Below are 17,947 nucleotides of genomic sequence, written 5' to 3'. Positions count from 1 at the left end.
ATAACAAATTCAACATGTTAGCATCGTTTAAGTATATAGCCTATACATCCTTAATAATAATCCATGCTTATTTCACGTATCGCAATCAGATTCTTTTATGCAAACAAAAGAAATCAATTTATGCCCTCTCACAATTTCATTTATTTCACTTTTTCGCTACTGGATTCAAGACGGAACAAAGACCCGTGTCGAAGACGCCGAAGCGAGGAAAGAAAACTTCGTTATTCGAAGAACAAAAGAGAAACGGGATCCATCTTTTCTTTAATAACGCGAAGACATACCTTTTAAAAGATCACGATGAAAATATATTTCTAAGGCAGGATCGATCGTCGACCATTTCCAGGCTAATGGTGTTCCTGAATAATTGGTGCAGAGCGCGAAATCCTTCATCCTCTTTCGTACCGAAATTAGAACGACTATTTCCGTGTTCTTTTCGAAGATAATAAATTTGACGATTCACGTTAACGTACGCGACACGTCAAAATTTACCTTTAAAAGCGAGCCGTGCTTAAAAGAAATTCTACTCGCGGCGAGCTTCCCGATGCAAACACGAGAATCAACTCAGCAATGAAAACAGAGGAGCTTTTATGGCGGCTTATTCTCGCTGTGTATAAAACGCGACATTAAAATACGGTTACACCGAAGCCGGAAGAGCCCGTCTATAATCAGAGGATAAGCTACGTCCACTATGAAGAGCGCAAACACTGAGTATCCGAGCAACAAGTAATAATAAGAATAACCGAATGCTTCAGCCAACGAATTTTATTTTTCTAAGTTCACAAGAACTTCTGTCGGAATGCTTAACGAAATTTTCCACGCGAGAACGTCTCCCGTGTAAGCGACCCAGCTGTCACGGGCGAAGATTAAATTTGCGCCAATTATCAACTCCCCATTAATTCCAGCAGCGTGGGTCCGACCAGAGAGCCACGGCACCGGCTTCGAAGAGGCCGTTTGGCTGCGCTCTATTTTCTTTCATTTCACGGGGTCAGAGCATCCTTAATGCGAGGCGGACGAGGCGGAAGCCGATGAACAAAGGGGGTATCGGCGATATCGAGGTGGGAAAGCAAGCCCTCTTTACAAGCGGAAGACCGAAGAAAACGACTGGAGCTCTCTCCCGCTGGCTGCATCGGGAACGACTCTTTCTGAATCCCGCTCCTCTCCTCTCTCCGTACCATCCCATTCTCCGCCACGAAGATGTCGCAAATCCCTTTTGGACGAAGAGAACGCGGCTGCCCTTCGTACACCGCCTCCACCTCAACTTCTATATATACTTTTATATATATATATATGTATACATTTATATACTTTTCTCTCTTCGTACATTATATACACAGAGACTGGCTCCCGGAAAAGAGCTCTCGAAGAGAATACCTCTCGAGGTATAAGCGCTTCCTTTCGTCCTTCCTTATTTCAAGCGGCACCGTCGCCGTTCGAACGGAGGAAAAGACTACGTGGATTTACTTCGATAACAGAAATACACCGTGGAACTTACAATGGCGGAACCGCTCGCGAGAAAGGGGTGAACCGGAAGCAGCCATAGGGGGTTATGCTCGCTGGACCGAGGGTGGAAGTGTGCCTTTACAGAATAAAAATCTCGGGAGGAGGTGAGACACAGTATAAGAAAGAACAGTAGTAGCTCGCTCACGATGTCGATTAATCGACTAATGATTTTAGAAGAAACTTCTAATAGTTGACGTAGCAAATGTTCTTTACCATTCGTTACAACCAAGGGGTTAAACATTTCGGCAGGAATTTTCTTGCCCGGAAAGCAGCGATGCGAGCAACGGATGCATAAAAAAATGCGCAAAGGTGGAGAACAATCGCGGTTGCACGAAACTCGGCTAGGAAGCGAAGGAAGCCGACTGTTCTGTGTTGTCCTTTTATAATTCCTTTTGTTCGTTTAATTACCGGCTGCGTGGAACAACGAATTCCGTGCAAATTTTACGGAGCATCCGCGAAATAAGAGGCTTTCGAGGGATAACAGGAAGCAGGTTAAGTACCCGGAGATTCTTTTCTTCTATTGTATACACTATTCACGTTCGAAATCAAACGATAATACTCTCCTCTCCCATGTTTTTTACAATAATCTGTATTCAAATTGTACCATAATTATTCAATAAAACCGTACAAAGCCCACTCACCTATGTTATTATTCGATGAGACCACCGGAACGAACTACGTATATTTATATTGACTAAAACGGGGGATTAATTGGAGAGGAAAGGCGTTCCTATCGTTCGAAAATTTCCTGATTACTATATGAACGTGTTACAGGATCGAGAAGCCGCTTTTCACTCTCCATTATATAAATGAGATGAGGAGAGAGAAGAAAAAAGTGAAGGGTATCAGAAAATAGCGGCGGAAGGTGTAATTCGACGCTTATTACTTTGCGCAAACAGAATTAAATTACACTCGATCGATCATGAGGACGTTGTTTCTATTTACTGATCAGCTATCGAACTTCCATCGGGAGCGAACAAGCCCTAATTACGTTTATCCGAGGATACTTATACCATCCCTTGCGCTTTTATCGCTGACGATAGTTGTAGGCAGCGTGGAGAGTTTTAATGACAAGAGAAATTATAGATAATTCATAACATAAAATTCGTGTACTATTAATTAATCGTTCAATAATTAATATTTTGTAATAAAAGATGCCTCATTTATGATTGTGATTCTAATTAATTTAAAGACGAAAGAATCAAAGATTTTGCGAACAAGATTTATGAAAATGAAGATAACTCAATAGTGAAAGAAAGTAAGAGGGAGGGGAATTTCCTTTGTCGTTTAATTAATTAGTCGATTTTCTTCATGCAACGGGAGCCTCTTACCGTGGGTCCGTTCCAAGACAATCCCTCGTTAAATACTCGAAAGGCGAGCAACTTCAAAGAAGTATTTCAGTCGCAACCCGTTACGATATTATACCCACTTGGCTGAAATATTCTTTGAAATAAAAATAAGCAAGCTAACACTTTCTTCCTTACAAGAATTTTCCAACCGATGAACACAAATTAAAACTTCCCTCAAAAGTGTTCAAGACTAATTACGCTCCTTTTTTATACACAATGGTCTATGGACGTATCGAGAGAAAAACTGTTAGTTCAGCAACGAGCAATTAGATATTTTTGCTCGTCGAAGTTGACGCGTTTATAAAAAAAAAGTTTTATCGCAAGTTATCTACTGTATGAGTAAAAATAAAATTGTGTATAAGATTTTATGTCGCTCGCTTCATTAAGACTCGTTACTCGCGTAAAGAAACTGAAAATAACTTTCACAAAGGCTTACAAGCTTTTTTTAATTATTATAAATCCATTTTCTCCCCGCATCGGCAATATTAATCCTAATTATAGATTATGCCGGAGGAACTTAAAATTTCACGAGCTTCGATAAAAATTAATTAAACCGCGGGAACAAAATCTGGATTGTGTACGCAGCATTAATTTCTTATTGGCGAGATCGAAGGAAATCAATGGGAAATTCGCTGGAGGTAATAAAACCGTTTGAATTTTTGGCCGCGTCCCATCAATTTTTACTATTCTCCTAAAATATTATAAAACAAATACTGAAAGAGACTGGCGATGAAACTGTGGTTTAACGACGATTCTTCAAAGCGGTTTAGCGTCGGTCTTATCAATAAAGAATACGATTCTCGGTACCGCAGGATCTCAGTCATTTCTGAAGCCGGAATCGTGGCCGAGCTAAGTTTAAAAGGATTCGTGGGGAGGAAAACACAATTCTTTACGACTCCTTCTACGTACGGGCTCGAGTATTTAAGTTGCCTGGCTGCCGCGCGGCATCCGGGGGTTAAAAGGATTACAATAAAAACAGGAAACAGGCCAAGGACTTTTTCGCTGATCGGATAAAGTCGTCCACATCGTTTACACGAATCCCGGCATATGCTGTCCTCGGAACGAGTTTCCAAGTAACCGATTTGGGGACATTTTATGGACGACGGCCAAATGGAATGCCCGCATGCACCGGACAACAATGTTTTTTGACATACGCTGAGCCTTCAACGATCGTCGATGGTTCTACCACTTCGAAACTTTTGACGACGTTGTCAGAATGACGAGAATCTATTTGGAGAACTTCTCTTTAGCACCTCTAATGGGAACAGGGAATTCTAAGAAGACTGTCAAAGAATAACACGAACAATTTGAAATTAGAATATTCGACGGTTCTAAAATACACATGATCAACATTCTTCGACTCCGTAGCAATAACAGACGACTCGTTACGAGAATTCAAACTAGAACACGCTTAATGAATTCTGAAAGAATTGACTCAGGCAGAAAATCGAAAAGGAACAATCAACGAGAAAGTGAACCCGAATAAAGGAGAAGAAAAAAGGAGGACGAGAAAGCAGAGATGAAACGAAAGTAATTCCTCGGGTCGTTCGTCAGCTCGCATTGAACGTGGTGTCGACCCTATCGAATGAAATACGTACATAAAATGAAGGCGACTCAACGTGGCGGAAAGGTCGAGGAAAAGAAAAATACGGCACGGGCTCGGAACCGAACCCAGCGCACGTAGTACGGCGCACAAAAGAGGATTGCGGCGGTTTCCAACTGGGAACGACAAATTTTTCAACGCTTCCAAAGATTTTTCGTGTTGAACAGTCCAATAAAAAGTGGCTGATCATCGCTCTAGCTATTCGTTAGGACAATATTGTTACTTAAATAATAAAGAAACAATTATTCGACCACGCTGAGTCGATCACGTCTTTCGATTCGAAAACATATAATTGACGCATGATCAATCAGTGCATCAATACCGTCTAGTATATTGTATAAAAAACGCTTATTGAACAATTTCCACGAAATTATCCGAGAGAATCTCGAGAAGGAACGAAACGTCACAAGCGGGAAGGGAATATATTGCTAGAATACCTTGGAGGATTCGAAGAAAGTCTTTAGAAAAATTTCACGGAACGGTATTTCCACGGCTGGTTGAATCGCTAAAGGGTATGATGTCTACGCGCAGGCAAAGAAAAGGAAAAGAGAGAGAGAGAGAGAGAGAGAGAGAGAGAGAGGGAGAGCACCGAAAGAGACAGAGAGCATTATAAAGCAGAGCGAACGGAATCTCATAAAATAGAAGCTAATGATCGCTGCGCAAGTAATGTGCTTGGCTCGAGCTGCGTAAGGGGAAATACGAGACTAATGCGATTACAAGATGACATAAATGTTAATACGTATCGGATACAATGGTAAAAATGTGAATAGCTCTCAAACGTCAATTGTATTATTAGCAGTGTACTCTTGCATTCATATTTTATTCGATAAAATCTGACGTGCATTGAAAATATGCGAACATACACGTGGTCGTATCGATTGCTCAATTAAATTGAGCCAGGTTTCTCTAAAAACTGGCCCGCGGCTGGGTCAATATAAATCCCGGACACGAGTAGCAACGGTATTGCGCGGTATCAATAAGTTCCTGACAAAGCATTCAAGGAATCGCGAGTAATACCGCAAAGCCAAGGAGAACGTGACGAGAAGGGGCTGCGAGGGAACTTGTCAGAAAGGAAAACTACTGGCCGAAGTGGAAGCGCGGCGCGATGGCGAATACCGATCGAAGAAGAATCGGTCGAGCAAGCGAAGAGAGGATTCGTCCGCGAAAACGAAATACGAGTCTAGCTCCAGTCGACCGGCCAGCGAGTCTGACCAAAGCTTGCGACCACTATTGATTCACCCTTATTCCCTTCTCCGATGCTCCAGGCGAATTGAATCTTCGAATCCATGGATCAAACCTCCGTCGCCTTATCGACACATCGTTCATTTAAAGACACGAACAATTATTTTTCTTCGAGGTGTTTCGACATAAATTTTGTATCATAATTTTGATCAATTCTTAAAGATTTCAAAACTCATCGTTAAGAATTAGAGAATGCCATGGATTAATGAATACTGTGCATGCTGTAAGCTTTCTATTCAGAAAAACTGTCTGTCTTCGACGAGCATAAACAAAAAGTACTTGGATCAAAGTGTTCATTTCGGAGGATCATTCGCCATTGACGAATATGAGCACCTCTCGTTTCCAGCGATGACGAAAAAGAAACGCGGTGGAAAAATTGGTATTTGTGGTAATTAAAAGGTGCGGACAGGCGGATCGAGAGACAGAGCGGCGGAGCACGGGTTAATCGAGGCGGAAAAAGGGGGACGGGGGTGGGTCAGGGGTTGAATCGCGCGTGAATCTGTACTCACAAGTGGTCCTGCCGCTTGAACGCCTTCCCGCACATCGTGCACACGTATTTCCTCTCGTCGCTGTGCGTCAGCTTGTGCTTCGTGAGCGCCGATGCGTTGTTAAACACCTTCCCGCAGACCTGCAGACAGAACCAGTGCAACGTGTCAGCGCGTCTTTCTGCTGATGCCGCTAACCTCGACAGTCGGCTTAATTGGTTATTTATGGCCTCCGCGACTTGCAGTTACCTACAAGCTTTTCAGCATTTGGGGAAATGATTTCTTCCCGCAGCTATACTGACTATTCGTTTCGCGGTGTCCTCTCAGACAGATAGCGTACAGAGATAGAGCATTTTCCGTCGGGTGATGCGATTTTCGAGTTCCGTGGACGACACGAAAAAAAATGCGACGACGGAATGACTTTTCACAAAATGTAAATTCGGTGTTGCCGGCAAAACGCAATTTCAGCAAACCTATATTTGGCCATTAGCATTCCGGCGTACACACTTTCGACGCCGGCTAACATTTGACACATGTTACTGCCAACGATGCGAATGTGCTTGACGTAGACAGCCCAGCAACACACGCATTACGCACGCACGTTACCTAGCATCCATTAATGACTGCGTCCTCCAAAAATACACTCGGCTACCAGCGATTTTTTTTACACCGCAGAACAAATATGCACGGTCACGTTTCTATCCTCTCCACCTATTTTCAGCAACGTCGCTTTACCCGTAATATTAAAAAAAAAATCTCGAATATGAAAAATGCAACGTAGTGTCTCGTGATAGAATTTACAATACGTACGTAAATATATTTTAATGACTCCAGTTTTTCTGCACGATTCGTTCATAATTCTAACACGTAACGTCTTCCATGCGACAAGACGGATGATTTTACGTTTATAACATTCTTTCGAACGACACTGTCAGAGCTAGTCGATGAAACCGGTAACGATTTTCATTCGAGGGTGGATACGTTTAATAGACGACTAATCGCGAGAGGCGAGTGTTCGCAATTCGCCGCGGGCCGTCGCGCATTCCGAACGGTTCATTACGAGCACGTGAAACGGAACGAGGCCGGACACGGTTTTCAATTTACCACGCGTGGCCGTCGTAAAGCCGGACACGTTTTACGACGGACATTAGAACGCCAATAAAGATATCGTTGCGCCACCGCCGGTGAATGGACCGTTTCCACGTTTCCGTTTACTGCGCCCGGGCGGTCTCACCCTTCCTAATCTGCTGTACATCGTCAACCTACTCTTTTAATGCCAACTAGTAATTGTACCAAATAATTGTCCCGTTGGAATTCGCTGATAAAATAAACGAATGTAATTAAGAATTGGCGTAGAGTGAAATAAATAATGAATACATACTTCGAGTCCTTCTGTGATATTTTCTATTTATCAATTAGAAGAATTAAATCGAAACACAGTCTATTAATAATCTCTTGCTCGAAGATAATTACGTCGAACGAAATTCTATGTTAATAAATAAAATAGTCGCTGCTATAAAATTCCTAATTAATGCGAGACGTCAGCACGGCATTTCACGCGTTAAACAGGGGAGCGGAGGCCGAAGACGCGGTCGAGGGATGGTATGCCTGTTAAGTATGTGGAATTGGGTTTATTACTCGCTCAGGGACGTATACTATTTCGGCAACTATTTCAGGAAGCCAAAGGCCGAGGGCCCACGCGCACGGACGTTAGCTGCTGCTCCATTCGAAAGTCCCACGCGGCCCGGCAAGAATAGGCGTCGAATTTGCTTGTCGTCGAATATTGTGCGAAATTCCGCGACCGTGGAACGAGTAGCGTTTCTAATAAGTTTCACCGTTCCAGTTCCACCGGGTAACATTTTGCAATTTCGATTCGCTATGGAACAGATATTTTGCGATTGCGATTGTGACTGAACCGATGATATGAGTATTCAAGTGTGTCAGCATTTTTTAGAATGAGAAAATTTATTCAATTTTCGTGTTTTTGTCGACGAGCGAGATTTCTGTATACCTAGACTGACAAATAAATTTTATCATATTACTATCTGTTTATTTCAATCCCACTCATTCACCATAACATATTTAAAAACAATCACGGAGTTCAAATTAGCTGAATGTTTTCTGCACAATCTTCGAGCAATTTACAATTTTTACTCGATAAAGCAACGCGGCATCAAAAGCTCGTAACGCATCGGGAATCCGGTCGGTGCTGGCCGAGTCGGCGGCGTCGTTAAGTTGAAATTAATTTCGAATGCAGCTGCGACCAAACACGTGGCGACGCTAGCCGGGGGATCCGCGATCCCTCGGCTTCCATTATCGGAAAACTTCTCTCCACTTTTCGTTTCGCCTGTTATTTTCATCGGGTTTCCTGGATCGAGCCTCCGGCATCGACGACGAACGCGAATAAGTCGTACTCGTCCGCGGAAATTTCCCTCGCCTTTCCGACCGGGCTCAACTTTCCCCTGGCACGCCCCGCCCGCGACGCCCGGAAACTTCCGTTTTCCTAATGGAACGGAGAAGAAAGGATAAACTGTCGACTCAGCGATCGCTGATATTTCAGCCGTGATATTTACCGGTTTCCCGTGAGCCGAGAGAACAGAGAATTTCGATACTCGCACGAAAATATACGTATCTCACGTGGCTTATGAATTCCTTCCCCCGTTCTTTACTCTCGCCAGCTCCTTTTTTTTTTTCACAGCGATTCATCATCCAGCGGTATCTCTTCTCGGTGAGGGAAACTACGCATCCATCATACCTCACGAGGCATTGAGTACAATATGATCCCTCTCATTATACGATTCGTGTGTTTCTTTTTTATCGGGGGAAAATTCAGAGTGCGAATAATAATTTTAAGTGAAAACTTGATTTATCAACGTTTGCTCGAAACACCTGATGTCTGGGAGGTGGGAGGGGGTTATCGTTTCAAATGAATATTAATTTTATCACGAGTATACTTATTTCATATCATAATTTTCCTTATGAAAATACGTCACAAAAATATACTTAATTTCTACTGTATTTTAACAGCCATATACTAAGAGATTAAGCAATGAACGAAAACTTGCACGCTATCTTTTAATGGGATTCATGCAAAATCTTTTAGTGTAAGAGCGGTTATTAAGGTCACTTGTAATTTAAATAAACCACCGCAGCGGGCGTAAAGTGTGGCCTTATCAAAAGGAGAAGTTTATTATTCGAGATAAAACAAAACTACCGCTCGTAACTCTTTCCGCTGCTACTTTTTCTTTTGCCTTGCACTCGGTCCACTGTAATTTAGGTTAATAGATAGCAAAATTAACCGTAACCTGCGCCGTCGTATGTACAATTTTAATTAAAATACGATCTGATAGATCTCTTATTAAGCGTCTATCATTCTCTTACGAAACGATTAATTAATTTCTCTAATTTTCCTCACTTCGCTTCTCATTAAATACGAATACAAAAAAAAAGTAGATCGGGAAACGTGAGAAATTGAAACGGGAAGGCCGAGGAAATCGTACTAGGATTCCCTGAGCAGGAAATTTAATTTGCGTAGCCGGACTGCTAAGGATGTGCACCGAGTCCACACGGGAGTTTCAATATACGAAGGATCGAGAGGAATCGGCGCAGCAGCGCGTCATCCGGCGAGGAGAAGTGCAAGGTACCGATAGCGGCGAGTGCGAAGGCAAGAAGAATGGTGTGAGACGTGGATTTCAACAGAGCCTCGACACACCGGCGCTGGTCGTTCCATCCCTTAGCCATCATCTTCGTGCCAAAACCCGTATCTTCCAGCCCCGGTAACGGTCCTTGCTCGAGAGCTAAACAAACATCATTACTCCTGGCCTTTCTGGATCCCTCTCTGCCGCCACCAGCAGCAGCCACACCACTCGGCCTCCACCCCCGTTATCTTCTCCGGCTCTTCTCCGTATCAACCGTGCACGTCTGCAGCAGTGCCCGGGCGCTCTCTTCGTGTCCGCGCTGCCAAACCCGCCAATGTACACCGAGCAGCGCCGCTCCTGAATACGTAATCCGTCCGTGGTAACATTGATACTTCGTTAGGGGCGAAGCTCCGTGGCTCTGGCCGAGGGGCGACGCGTGGGGAGGATCGATGGATGAAGTTAGACGATGGCACGGGAACCGGTGATTCGTGGTCTGAGAGCCGCAGCGTCTGCTGGTCCATTCGGTTTAACGTTTGTTCTCCGCCTCGCGAAATGGGAAACGGGGGTCCGAACACCCTCTGGGATTTATTTAGTCCGCGGTTGACGCGTACGTATCGTTCCCTTTTTTCCTAGCATTGAACTACCGAACTCATTCTCGAGTCAGGCGTAATTAAAATAACAACACGTGACCACGTTCGTATATCTCCCTGCTATTGTCAGACTTTACATTTTACCAGCGACTATCGAGATTACAGTCACGTATTTTCGGATTCCTTTTAAAAAGCAATTTCAGCACCGCAAAGTTTTACGCGAACCTGCCAAAATTTCGGCCACGTTAAGCACACCGATTCCATCACCGATTTCCATTTCGAACAAACTGACATGCCCGTACCAAAAAAATCCTCCGCCCGAGCCGCCCCGAAACCTCATCTCCTTGCATGTTCAACTAACCCCCAGCTCCTCGCCCACCCCGTCGCCCTTTCCATTTCCAAGGGAAACCGTCCTAACCAAACCAGCACCAGCCTCGTCGCAAAAAACGCAGACCAAAAAAAAAAAAAAAAACGCAACAATGTAGCCGCGAACATCGCCACGTCCACTGCATTGGAGTTTACGTCGTTAATTCCGTGTCGCGTGAAACGCATCCACGCTTCTATCCGGTTAACGTTTGTTCCGGTTAACCACGACCATCTCGACGAGGAACCCGGCAAACCTGAAAACGGCGCCGCGAGCCACGGAGGAGGCGGCCGAGCGATGCAATTTGTTGCTTCCGGGACGGGAGGGAGCGAGGCGAGGTCTTCTAAAGAAGAGCATCTTATTACCGGCAGGTAGACGAGGGACTCGCGCCGCCGTAAATAATGAGCGAGCCTAGTCTCCGCCAGCGCCGTTGGATGGGACACAAAAGTGAGCCGCGGCGATGGAATATTATTCGCGATGACGACGACGACGACTCGCGGAATGAAATACGTCGTCGTCGTCGTCGCGACGTTACTCGAACCTACCTCATTGTGAACTAACGACAATCGTGACCCGAGCCACGTTCCGAGCTCGTTTTCAATATGGAATTACCGGCGAAGGAATTTCTATCTCGATGGACGTGATATTAATGGGATGGACTGGGATTCGCTGGTCTTGTTTTTGTCATGGAAATTATGCGATCAAACCTGTTGTTTTTGTATGGACATTCGTTTCAACAAATTCCAATAATAATTCTTATAACTTTTATGTACAAGCGTATTCTATCGGCGATCATCGATTAATTAAGTTTAAATAGGACGGTACACGGTCGAAGCACTCGTAATTTGGAGAACGGATCGATCGTAGCTACGACCGGTGAAAGAGCTGCACGCTTATCGGTCGATTGTCGACTAACATGTTTTGTGTGCCAGCTTCGGAGAGTTTCGATTCCGCGTGCTCGAATCGCGAGAGGATAATCGGAAGACGAGGTCAACGACTCTCGAAACCCTTCCACGATGTTATTGGATTCAGGGCCCGTGTGTATGTGCGTGTGTTTCGTGCATCACGAGGAAAAAGAGGGAAATGCTCGACGACACGCAGAGAACGAAGGTGGAGAGCTGGGAGAAGGAATGCCATCAGATTTCTCTCGGTTCAATCGGTTTACCCTCTGTTGTGCTCGGTGTTCCACGCTTTCAGATTACCGGGAATCGACTATTGTACACGCGCGTGCAATACGTGGAAAGACAGCCACGGGTACAATCACGCGACAATCATTGTTCTTTTGAAATCATTTTAACGATTCGATTATGAACAAATTATTTCTCAAATCCATTATCCTGTGATTCGATATCTTTTCTGTTAAATTCAAGAGAAAGCTATTTTAAAAGAAGCGGTATTGTAGATGAGATCGGGGGGTGGCGACCATCGATTAAAAGTATCAAACACTGAATGACGAGTTGCCGATAATTTAAGAAGACGGGCGTCGGCCCGGTTCTCACGATCACCGTGCAACGAATAACTATTAATTTCCCGTAAAATTAACGAGGAAACGAGACGGGCAACGTCTTGAGAAGCATCAGGCCGAGGCTACTTGGCCACTTGGGGTTGGCCCTGTCTCGGTTCTCCTCGATGGATCCACCGTTCCGATATCCGAGCTATAATCGAGCCGTGGGGAGCCGAGAGGACCGGCTTAATTCGTCGCTAACTCGATACATCGACGGGCCTTGTCAACAAGTCAGCCGGGCCGTCATTTAATTACGTAACAAGGCAACCCGTAATTCGCGGCTCCTTCCCGAAGCTATCAAAGTCGACGAACCGAGACGAAGACACTCGGCGGAAAATAACGAAGGACAGAACTCGTACCTGTGTGGTTATCAATTTTGCATAAAAGGCTTAGACATGCGCCGTTTTAAATTCAAATAAAACTAAGGATTTAATTTGATTTCATACTTGAACTCGTGACAGATACGATTCTTTAAACTCGCAGTTAAGTGTTCCAGTTAAAAGCTCCTCCAATAAAAATTCACCCTCTCGCAATTACCCAAAATTACACGGTATCATCTCTCGCAACGGCACCCTCCACTCATAGAAAAGGGGAGGATAACAGCCGAGTAACGTAACTCAAGCGCAGCGCGCAAAGACAAAAAGCAAAAACAGTGCCTTAAATGGTCCTCGACGTAACCGCCGGGGCGTCTGGTTACACGAAGAGAGAATATCGCGTTCGCGTGTTATGCTCGACGATGCTCGGGGTGTGTGTTTCACGTGGCTGCTCGAGGTTCGCGCGCTGCCTGAATATTCAACAGCCTCCGTCCGCGTTACACGGTACGTATTGGTGCAACGTGATCGTGATCGTGCATGCTCGCGCGCGCAAAGAGCGGATCGGCCGCTGCCGCAAGCTCGGCTGCATAAACAGTCCGGTATCGATGGAAGCACGGGTGTTTCCGTCGTTCTCCGACGATCTGGGTCACGCATGCACGCGTGCACTGCGTTACGATCTACCGGAACAACGAGACTGAACCATACACAGTAGAACTTCAAGTTATTTCGGAAAAATCTGCTGCCTCGAATTTTTTAACAGTGGATCCAAATTGTAATGGTCGCGATGGTTTTTCCAATACTACCGACGGGTTTGGTAAAAAAAGTTAATATTCTATCGTTTGAAATTTGTATAAAAATTTCAGAACCGTTGCCAACTCAAAAAATCAAAAACATTAATAATGTCTTGTCTTAAAATTTATCATTTTGAATATCTTTCATTTAAAGGAATTAGAAGAAATGCTGTTCTGGTCGTACTCGAAAATGAATTTACGTTCGTCGCGATATAAATTATTAACATGGAAAAAATTAACAATGACGCAAATTAACAGAGAACGTTACGCGGTACCGTAGTCGTATCAATATTTGTTCTAAAGCCGGCCACGTCTAACTGAAACATTCAATTAACGATTTATATTGCGCGCAATTCGGGAATGCAAACAAGTGTAATTGCGTTACCGCTTTCTCGACAATTAGTTTTGATTTAATGAGCGAGAGGCTAAAATTTTGGTAACTTTCTGATTTATTTAATTGAGATCGTTAAATAAAAATCTTATAAATTCGACGTTTATATTTAGGATATGTTCGTAACTTTCACTATTATTTATTCACTGTAACGTGCTCGTTAATGATACTGTCAATAAATTCATGCGAAGTTGAAAGGTACACGTTGATCAACGCACGGAACAGAATGCGAAATAAACCGGACGTGAATCAATAACGGAGGCAGAATTTTTATTGTCTTATATTGATTACAGTCGGAGGCAATAAATAGAACTGAATTGCAGATCGAGAGGACTCGTTCCAATATTTTCTCTTGACTTTGTTCGCAAACTGGGAATAGAAATTAAACCGGACGCGACTAACGAAGTAGATCGCACCGGGCTGGCCTTGGACTTTTGGCCTAATTCGGTTGTAACACGGATACGTATATGCATGCTCTCGAAACGAGCTACAATTGTGTTTCGCTCACGAAACGTAGCAAGACAGATGGATGTACGAGCAATTAGCAAGTAAACAAAACGGAAAACTCGAAACATTTTTCCTTTTTATCATCGAATAATGGAACGTAATACTTTTGTTTGTTAAAATTTTATACGGCAAATAAAGGAGACATAAATTCAATTCTTGTTTTTACAATACAACATTAATTTCTTGATAAAAGAAATCACGAGCCAGATTTGCATCATTATTTCGCTAAGCAGGATTCTAAAAGCTCTGTACCAATTATAAACTAGAGCATTCATCTCATTTTAAAATCTCAACATATTCCGCAGAATATTTTCAAGAGGGGCGCGTGTAAACAAAATACGTGTAGTAAAAAAACCACGAGAAATATATGCATTACAAAATGCGTCAATACTAAAATTCGCGGTGAACAAAAGAACAAGGGAACATCGTCGCAGAACGCGAGGAGTGCATCCACGTGCTATACTAGGGAAGAATCGTAGATAAACGGAAAAAACAGAGAGGAAGAAAAAAACAAATGAACGGTACAATACCAAGGGAAATAAGGACGATAAAAAGAGGAGAGCAAGCTGGGACAATGGCGGAGTAAAAACGCGAAACGAGAGAGAATAAAGAGGCCGCATGTATTTTGCGGACTCGTGGTTCCGCGGACACGCTTCGTTTGCCATCGATCGACCTCTCTAACTCGATCGTCAGCGTGCGTCGTTAATGAACTATGCTCGTGCCCGGCCCCGTGATTTCACCGCGAAATCCTCTTTGCGGCTCCAGTGAGTTAATAAAATTGTGAAACGAACGTCATCGGGGACGCTGATCGCGACCCTGTCGATTCGACTTTGACGTTTAAAGTCTGTTGCCAATCGTCGTTCCTCTCGTCACCTCGTGTCACGTTAACGCTACCGCAGGATGATAAGTTTTATACCTGAGACGCGACCACGATCTTACCCTTGCATTTCCCTCTCAGACAACCACCTTCGAATCGACGTACAACGTTCTAGGACTGTGCTTTAATTTTACTGTGATCCGTTTAACAGAATCTGTAACCTAGCCAACGCGCTTGCCAGCAGTGTGGAGTCTAATAGTCTTCGCATGATCTGTCCCTAAATTTAAGATCGGATTATTCAGATCTCTAGAATTTATAACGATATCTTTCGTAACAGGTTTTTCGTTACTTGCGAACGATCCATGTTTTCCTCGCATGTAATTTACTCGTTCAATACTCAATTGTTATTCACACGGAATTCATTCGTCGACAAACGATAGATTTAAGTTTCTTACTTGGCACTGCTGTGGTCCCTGTCGGTTGGGCGACGAAGCCTTCGGTCTCGCTTTCTTCACCCCCAACTTTCCAGGATCACCGCCGCCAGGTCTCGATTCCTCGCTGCTACCTGGAACCAAACAAGAAGAAGATCCATGAGCCCTCGGATAAATAAGAGACACGCCTAGCGACGAAAACCGCGTAATGCACTCAGTCAGCCGCGCAAGAAACTCGCTCCCCTGTTTCTGATCAACGATGAAACCGTTGCCCAGTCGATATTTCGAGATGCCCGATTTCTTGCGTCGAGATCTCGACCCATGCCATTTTCTTTGCACGCTCGATACGAAGCGAGTGTTCCTTCGAGGCTTCGACTCACGGAAGATTGATTGCCTGCCGGTTTCTTTCTGTCGCGGTCGACAGACGGGATATACTTAATGGCCGATTGGCCCGTCGTCAACATCGATAAAGGAACGATCCAGTATAAAATATATTCTCTTGCGTTACAAACGTGATCTCAATGCACATTTTTACACGAGCTCGTAGATCGAAACCGACGTTCTTTACGTACTAGCTGCCTCATCCGTCTACACTAATGTTTCACGCGTTTTCAGAATGAATATTACAGCGTCAGTAGGACAACTTACATGATTAAAACTAAACGGTAGCAAAGTTAAGCTGTTCGCGAGCAACAAGCATCTGGTCGGGGTTTGAATAATCGGCAGCGAGAAGAAGGGGCCGGGTTCTTTCTGGCAACAAGGGGCAATTCGGGCATGGTCGCGGGCAAGGCATTTGCATAGAGCGGCAGCGAACCGCGGAGCCCGCGGCCTAAATGCGAGAGTTTCCCTCGATTGTGACCGTTCGCGGGGCCATTGTGTCCCTTGACAATAATAACGCGACCCCGAGCGCGCGAGGAAAGGGGGGAAGAAAGAGCGAGACACGGAGCGACGGAGTTTGCACGAAGAAAGGGAAGCGGCGCGGTGCAAAGTCTCTCGAGTCCGCGCGGACATTTTCAATTATGGCCGACACATCACAAAGAACAAAATGGAGAGGCCCTCCCTGACCGGAGATTGTACTTGGCAAGCCTCATTTCCGGCCGAGGATGCAGCCCTACTCCTCCGATTTATTTTCAAAGCGAGACGCCGCTCCTTTTCTCTCTCTCTCTCTCTCTCTCTCTTCGTTCTTTCTTCACTTCTGTCGTCGACGAATCACTGCCGTTGCTACTCCAGCAACACCAAATACGCTCGTCTCGCCTCCGCATCTGACCAGCTTCCTCTTCCATTCTCGTTCCATGGCGTATCTAATTAATGATTGTCCTAAGAACGCCTGGAGTTCCGACCAACGCGAACTGCCTTCTCTATTTTTACCTGCTTGGGGCAAGTTCGTCTCGTTTAGGATTTCATTATCACCGAGTAGCCTCGAATGAAGTCAAAAGACGGTGTCAAAAATGACCATGTCCTGCCGAACAAACGTTCAGCTGCTCTTCAATAACGCGAATAGATCACGAGCTTCGAGAATGTCTTAATCAAACCATCAATGTTAAAATGTTTACGATAACGGGCAAACGGCGCTGTTAAAAATCTGCCTCTTAAGCATATTTACCCAATAATATCGAGTATCTCTCGAGGCTCATAAATTGCAAACGATCCTCGGGAGGAACTGTTTCTCAAACATCCGGCGAACGTTTCTTCCTGTATCCACACATCTCGCGAGATACTATCTCCGAGGGAAAAACCAACATAACCCGGGGGACCGGCCCCACTCCCCATCGACGATATATCCAAAAGGAATTCAATTTCGCGTTCTTTCAACAATCAACGCGACAACTCTCTCCCGGTCGAATCCGACCCTTCGCTTCTGAACGCAAACATCCTCAATGGCGGATGCTCGTTTCAGGCGTTCGGACGAAGGAACGGGGACGGGGGAGGAGGAGGAGGAGGTTGTGGCGCGTCGCGGAAGATCCACGCGAAACTTTCTAGCCTTGAAATAAAAGATTCCTTGTGGAAGCCGTCTTGAGTACACGCGGCACGGCCTGCTTCTCCTACCCTCGACGAGAACTTTTTTCGTCCCTGTGTATCCCGGAAGTCAACGGGCGGACGGGGGGGTAAACAAGTCGTCGCTTTTCATCAGTTTCGACGGACCGGGACCGTATTTGCCGGAAGGAGCGAGCGCGAGCGCGTCGCAAACATCGGGGACAGAAGATAAATGTGTATACGGTGAACTTTAATAATTTTGTCTTCGAGCAACGTCTCAACGGCGCGACGTCGAGACGAGTATAACGTTGATGCCACCTTTTCATATAAATTCTGTTCGCAATTCTTTATGATGACAAATGCAAAATTTCATTTTATACACATTAATATAAACGCTACGTTTCTCGTAATGAAAAAATTTATCTTATATATATAGATATATATTAT

At 44.5% G+C, this 17,947-nt stretch overlaps 1 protein-coding gene across 1 annotated transcript in view; it reads right to left on the bottom strand.

Annotated features, from left to right (window-relative positions):
* Nucleotides 1-17,947, bottom strand: part of LOC108631695 (uncharacterized) — a gene marked incomplete at its 5' end in the record, with an annotated part of 145,436 nt that overhangs the window by 75,278 nt on the left and 52,211 nt on the right. The window contains 2 exons of the mRNA XM_026819082.1: nt 6,204-6,322; nt 15,551-15,660. Of these exons, the coding sequence (XP_026674883.1) occupies nt 6,204-6,322; nt 15,551-15,660 (229 nt within the window). The remainder of the gene's footprint in view (nt 1-6,203; nt 6,323-15,550; nt 15,661-17,947) is intronic.

This window comes from Ceratina calcarata, unplaced genomic scaffold (assembly GCF_001652005.2).
Source record: "Ceratina calcarata isolate Rehan_Ccalc_2016 unplaced genomic scaffold, ASM165200v1 scaffold93, whole genome shotgun sequence".
Lineage (NCBI taxonomy): Eukaryota > Metazoa > Arthropoda > Insecta > Hymenoptera > Apidae > Ceratina > Ceratina calcarata.
This window is presented reverse-complemented; position numbering and strand designations above follow the sequence as displayed.